Below are 7263 nucleotides of genomic sequence, written 5' to 3'. Positions count from 1 at the left end.
AAGACATTTAATTACTCACTCAAGACATTTAACGAAACAAAAAAAAGTTTAAAATACAGTTTTTAAAAATACACAACATTGTAACGCTCTTTGCATCTGACCTCATGCAGTCAAAGATATCCTAATGTGGAGACAAAGTAATATTAAGTGAACAACCCTCCAATATACACAACAATGCACAGAAGTTCCTTAAAGAAAATATAAATATAATGGAAAATTATGCAACAATAGGCAAACATAATGCTCCAAAAGGATGAAAAGGAGATAATCCAGAAAAGATAATTTATTTATATGCACCTAGTCAGTAATGCATGTGGTACAATTTAAAGTTTTCAGAAAGCTTTTTTTCCTCAAAACAAGTATGCAGGATACACATTTGTGAGTAATATACACAGATAAGATGATGGGGAAAATGTAAAACAAGTTCATATCACCAGGTGGCACAAAGTGTATCAGGCCACATTGGCACATTGGCTTTTTTGTGTAGCAATGGACAACCTCCTTTTCTAGTGATGACATACCCTAATGGCTTAATAATGAAGTGTAACTGCTAATAGTAAGATGCCAAGGCAAAATATCCAAGGCAGTAAGGAGAGCCAATGGCATTTAGGATTCTGCTTTACCACCCTTGTTTGTAGGGGCTTTTCAATTCGATCCCATTGGGTAAGAATTGCTTCTCGGGCTCCAGCCCATTTTGCTGGACCAGTCAGACGAAATTGGTAAGAATTACAGGGTCCAAAAATAACTTTCCATGCCAAAACTGGGTCTGTTAGTATCAAGTTCCATATGTTTAGCTTCACTCCAATATCTGAGGACAGATCATCCATGTATGTGATGTAATCTGTACGACGAAAGTTATTCTTAGCCGTTGCAAACCTTTTTGTGTAAAGAAAAATAAATATGAATTAATAATGCTTTGAATGCCATTACAGAAATATAAATGCATTATGTCTGTGAAATGCGTTCAGTTTGTATGAGAAAATGCTATTTTCACTACTGCACAATCCTTTCAGAAATTAATCACTCTTCCTTGTTGCAAAAGCATTCATCAAGACTGGTGATTTTCACATCAGTCTTGATACCATCACCAGAATTCTGACATAGAAGCTTTCATTTGAGAGAATAATGTACCCAGCTGAAAACGTGCATCTAGGAACTTATTCACGCTGGATGCGGTTTGGACCTCATAAATCATCTGAGAGGCTCTCTTTAAAACTTTGATTGGTGTGGTGCTATGTTGATATACTGATAGTGATTCTGGTGCTGTATTCATGTACTGATAGTGGTTCTGGTGCTTTATTCATGTTCTGATAGTAGTTTTGGTGATGTATTCATGTACTAATTGTGATTTTTGTGATGCATTCCTGTAATTATGATGGTTCTAGTGATGCATTCCTTTACTAATGGCGGTTATGATGATGCATTCCTGTACTAATGGTAGTTCTGGTACTGCATTCCTGACTGCTAGGGGTTCTGGGGATTCCTTCCTGTACTGATGGTGGTTCTTGTGTTGTTTCATCTTGTAATGATGGCTCTGGTACTGTATTCCTTCATATGAGACAATGATTTGTTCTATATACTGCAATACTCTGCTATATAATATAAGTAATCATTAAGATCAAGACTAGAGATGAGCTAACTGGCTGTGGTTCGGCTCGAGTTCGGTTCGCCGAACGGAGGTCTCGTTCGAGTTCGGTTCGTCGAACGTTCGACGAGCCAAACTCAAACCAATAGACTATAATGAGAGGCAATCACAAACACATAAAAACGCATTATAAATGTACACATACAGTTAATAAACTTTGCCATAACACTTACCGGTCCCCGCGATCCCTCCTGCACTCTGTCTCCTGCCACTATTCCATCCGATGATCGCTGAATCCTCCCGGTGACCGGCACAGCCAGCAGTGATGCAGGACCTATCGTGACGTCAAAATAGCCATGTGACCAGTCACGTGGCTATTATCTCATTGGCTACAGACTGGTCACATGACTATGACGCGTCATGTAGGACCTGCGAGTGCATCTCTCCGGTACACGGTGCACATTTGTGTATCGCCGTGTACCGGCGACATGCTGTAGCACACGGTCGACTCCCCGTTCCGTTAGGGACCGGCTTGTGCACTTCATATCAGTCTTTTCTGTCATTTTAATGGCAGAAAGACACGTAATGTCCCACTCTCCTGCATTTTGTAATTTTGCACCCTTTGGTGCCTTTCATGTGGCACTAAGGGGTGCTTAGCTCTGTATTTAGCCAAAAAAATGAAAAAAAAATGACGTAGGGTTCCCCCTATTTTTGTAGCCAGCTAGGGTAAAGCAGACGGCTGCAGCCTGCAGACCACAGCTGGCAACCTCACCTTGGCTGGTAATCCAAAACTGAGGGCACCCCACGCTGTTATTTTAAATTAAATAAATAATTTTAAAAAAAAAAACACGTAGGGGTCCCCCCAAAATTGGATCACCAGCCAAGGTAAAGTAGACAGCTGGGGTCTGATATTCTCAGACTAGGGAGGTCCATGGTTATTGGACTCTCCCCAGCCTAAAAATAGCAGGCCGCAGCCGCCCCAGAAGTGGCACATCCATTAGATGTGCCAATCCTGGTGTTTCGCCCCAGCTCATCCCGCGCCCTGGTGCGGTGGCAAACGGGGTAATATATGGGGTTAATACCAGATGTGTAATGTCACCTGGCATCAAGCCTTGGGGTTGGTGAGGTCAGGCGTTTATCAGATACCCGAGATCACCAACCCAGTCAGTAATAAAAAAAAATAGACGACAAACACATTTTTATTTGAAAAAACACTCCCCAAAACTTTCCCTCTTTAACCAATTTATTAGAAAGAAAAACAAATCCATGTCTGGTGTAATCCAAGGGGTTGCCATGACGATCCACACTGTCCCAGTCAATGAAGAGCAGAATGTTCCCCATTGGCTGGGAGAGCAGTGCAGTGACCTGAGCTAACATCAATGGGTCAGCCCAGGTCACTGCAGGGCATGACAAGTGCTGCTGTCAGCGAGGTACATTATCTGCGCTGATCTGCTGCACACTGACAGCACCTGTCACTGAGTTCAATGACCGCCGCCTTCACAGCCAAGTATCGCGAGAGGCCCGTGACGTCACCGCTAGACAGTCTCGGGTCGGAAGCGAGAGAAGGTGATGTGACAAGCGGCGGCAATGGAGGACTGTGACAGCGCTGAGGTCGGGATGGCGGGACTTCATCACCGCAGGTAAGCCGAGCGGGACCATGTGTGCAGAGTGCAGTGTGCAGAGTGTGTGTGTGTGTGTGTGTGTACACGTACATGCCGCGTGCAGGAGGGGGCGGAGTGAGCTGAGCGGGGAAGTGTGGGCTTCCTGCACGTAACTAGGATAAACATCGGGTTACTAACCAAAGCGCTTTGCTTGGATACCCGATGTTTATCTTGGTTACCAGCTTCTGGCAGGCTGCCAGCGATGGCTCCTGCACACTGTAGCTGTAAAAAGCCCTGCTTTTTGCTGCTAGAACCGTTCTCGAACGTATCTAGAACTATCGAGCTTTAGCAAAAAGCTCGAGTTCTAGTTCGATCTAGAACAGCCCCCAAAATCACTCGAACCGCGAACTGGAGAACCTCGAACCGCGAACCGCGCTCAACTCTAATCAAGATTGTAGCCTCATCTCTGTGCAATTCTAATTTTTGGCAATCATACCCCTCCTTGAACTGGTAGGTTGTGAGTGGTTCTTACATCAGTATTTTGGACCTGCTACCTCCACCTCTGTTAAGGGGTCTGCTGCATAATATTTTGCTTTATTGGATATGACCTTAGCTGGAAAATTCTATTGTCTTTTTACTATATTTATAATTAAAATCCATAGGGGACTAATTGAAAATGAATGAATACCATAAAATAAAATCCAAAATACAATGACGGAATTGCGTTTATTCACTGACGGTTTAATTTGTACCTCATGGCGGGACACGATTTCAATTTTAGACTCAGGCAGCAGAACAGCTAGAATCGTCCCAAAGTACAATGATGTGCTGCTAGACACAAAAGGTGACATACAATAGTTTCTCTGGAGCAGGTCCAGTGGGAAGAAAATCTGTCCTAATACTTTTTTAGGGATTGCTAATAGCCACATGCAGAGGCTGCTTAGCAGCAAAAAGACATCATGAACAGATACAGCCTTTCAATGCTGGCAAGCAGTCCTATAGCCTGTGCGGACCGATAGGCCACGTTCACATTTTCAGTATACTGATACGTGTGAATATGGCCTTACTCACTTAAATAGCAGGAGACATATTACTTGTATATTTTGCTTATGTGGTGCCCCTGAGGCTCTGGTCGCCTCAGGGTACTGCACCTCAATTAGAGTGCAGTATATATTTCAGGTAAGGAGGGGTTATTTACCGATGTTCCACATTCACACACACTACACATAGTTTAGGAGTCTTCAAACAGAATGGGTTGGCTCAGGGTAGGCAGGGGGTGGCCATACGAACATTGACTTACTGGTCACTGAAGCCAGCCACCTGGGGGGCGGGTTCCACTTGGAGTAGAAATAGGCACAACACACGCACATCAAAAACAGACCTGTCAGGACCATACTTCTGACAACACATCTCTGGAAAACTTGGACTTTACTGGGCCCAGGGGCTTGGAGCGGGAGCTTGGCCAGGGTACCTAACTGCGGAGGGGGACACCCTAGAAATAGGATTCTCACTCCTTGTCTCTCAAAACACCGGTGGTGACTCCTTACCGGATCTGGGATTGACTGGAGCCCATCACGGCAGTGACCAGTGTGACCGGGCTGGCAGCTGAAGTTGTGAGTAAACTACACCCTGAACCCGCAGAGACTGTGTTGGCTCATCCTTACTGGCGTCGCCGCCCAGCACTTAGGCGTCAACGGCCATTACAACCCTCATCATCCACCCGGGGCCTGCTCCACCTGTGAGGAGTGACACCATCCCGGCTGCCTTAACACCTGCCCCAGAGAGGAACCCGGCAGCGGCTATTCCTTGGCTGCATACCACAGGTGGCGTCACTAAAAACTTTTCCCAATACCCCGCTTCCACCACCATTTAACTGTACGCCTTGGGGCAATGGAACTGGGCAAGGCCACCCTGTGACAATGCCTGACCCGACCTGAAATGGCCCAGCGACGAGTAGGCTGACCGCCTGCCCCGTGGGGCGCTATACTTACTTACAAGAATATACATTCTACCAGTCACTGTGCTGTTGCAATGACTGCAATGACTTACTTTCTAAGGAGCGGTTTCAGTCAGGCACAATATATAATGACATCCCCTATATTTTTCTCTCATGCAGGCAGCGTGAAAGAGACATCTCTTTATCAGATGCACAGAAGACTCCAAATACTTTAGAAGTCATGTTAAAAGGAGTAACACATCTAAAGCATCAAAGCCTGCAGGAGACTAGACCGGGGGGCACATGCCTCACTTGCCTGCCTGAGTCCACCCCTGAGTATAAGCAATTGAACAGGTACAAGTCCATTAATGGGCAAAAAAATGAAAAGAAAAGTGAAAAGAAAAAATAGGAAAAGTTTAAAATCTGCATCCTTTTGCTTCTTTAAAAAAAAGCCCTCAATAATAAAAAAATGTATTTGGCATTATCATGTTCCTTGCAGCACAATTTAAAATCCAAAGAGCAGCCTACAGTCTCTGTCACGTGAGAGCAAACCAGCAGGGACATAACCCTCTGTGACTGCACCCATGGAAGAAGAGGCCCACCAATGAAATGTACTTTTTCAGCTGGATGTGCATCCTCAGACATACATTCAGTTAAAATATATTACGGAGCAGAGATCCACTGGCTAACTGCATTGCAATAGCTATACAGATGTAGAAACTCAAAATCAATGTGAATAGTGGTCTTTTATTGAGAAGAACTTCTAGGACCATAACAAGCACAGATGTTTTGGTCAAAGATCTTCATCAGTGTGCGTGCAGGGGGTCCTCAGAAGGTATAGCAACTTGGCAACTGGCATAGTCAGGTATGACAGCGGTAGACACTGCATCATACCTGACTACGCCAGTTACCAAGTTACTATGCCTTCCAAGGACCCCCTGCACGACACTGATGAAGGTCATTGACCGAAAAATCTGTGCTTGTTCTGGCCCTACAAGTTTTTCTCAATAAACGACCACTATTCACATTTATCTTGAGTGCCAAGTTTCTATAACTACTTGAGACAGTTTTGGACCCTACTTGAGCACCACCCCAGAAGTGCAGTGTGTATCAACTCAGTTGCAATAGCTATACAAACCACTGGCCTATCAGAGGATGGCAGTTGTCATTGATGTGAGTGGAGAATGAAGTCACCGCAATGTGCCACCACCCTGCTGGTTATTGTGGGAAAGAGGACACGTAAAGGAATTATTTTTTTTTTAACATGTATGTGAAGAGCGCAATGACGGGGAACATTATTACAAGTTGATGGACGCACGTTTCTTAATGAACCGGGCACATGTTACAAGTGGCATGTGTGACGCCCTGGACTAGCCAGGTAGTCACAAACATACCAACACCCCCCCCACCCTAGGCAGTTACAGCAGCCAAACACAAAACCCTTGTTGCCTCCCTCCAGAGTCTGATGTCCACACCAGGTGGCGCGGAGCAAGCCCCACCCACCGAGGAGTTCACAGAGGTCTGGAGGCGGGAAAAGTGACAGATCAGTCTTGGAGGTGAAAGTGAGAGGAGTGAACACTTGGGTGTCTGGGTTGGAGCCCAGACACTGACAGCAAGGTTGGCAGACGGTGGTGGCCGTCTGCAGGAGTTAGTGGAACACCGCAGAGCCGTAAGGACCGGGGTCGGGCGTCGGCCCGCCGGTACTGGACTGGGGAATGGAGTGAAGCTAAGCACACAGGCAGGGCCATCGGACCCCGACCAGGCTTGGAGCCGCCGTCAATAGTCAAATCCGAATGTGACAGGAACCCCAGGGGTTTCTCAACTACTAAAGTCCCGATTGAAGGCAACCGTCCACCCAGAGAGGATATACAGCCACCGCCACAGGCTAGAGATCCAAGGGCCAGCGCCTGCGGGCAAAACGGGCTCCTACAGCACCTATACGCCGGGGAGCGGACTACCGGTGGGCAACCACAGGAGTCAAGAACATTCTCAAAGGTGCAGGGAAAGACAGCCACCATCAGCCGTCCGGGGAGAGCACAACAACAACACTGCAGCCGGCTGCGGGACCCGTCCATCCGGCCGTTTTGGTTTACCAGAGACTTTGTCAGTGATTGTCTGAGTGAGTACACCAGTGCCGTCAG

The 7263-nt window shown here is 46.2% G+C and overlaps 1 protein-coding gene across 1 annotated transcript in view; it reads right to left on the bottom strand.

The window, feature by feature from the left end:
* Positions 1-426: 426 nt before the first annotated feature.
* LOC142249369 (dimethylaniline monooxygenase [N-oxide-forming] 2-like) overlaps positions 427-7263 on the bottom strand; it is a 46835-nt gene continuing 39998 nt past the window's right edge. Inside the window, exon 8 of the mRNA XM_075321002.1 lies at positions 427-876. Coding sequence (XP_075177117.1) covers positions 531-876 — 346 coding nt within the window. The 3' untranslated portion in view covers positions 427-530. The remainder of the gene's footprint in view (positions 877-7263) is intronic.

This window comes from Anomaloglossus baeobatrachus, chromosome 8 (assembly GCF_048569485.1).
Source record: "Anomaloglossus baeobatrachus isolate aAnoBae1 chromosome 8, aAnoBae1.hap1, whole genome shotgun sequence".
In the NCBI taxonomy this organism is placed as follows: Eukaryota; Metazoa; Chordata; class Amphibia; order Anura; family Aromobatidae; genus Anomaloglossus; species Anomaloglossus baeobatrachus.
The sequence above is the reverse complement of the archived record's forward strand: the minus strand, read 5'-3'. Positions and strand labels throughout refer to the sequence as shown.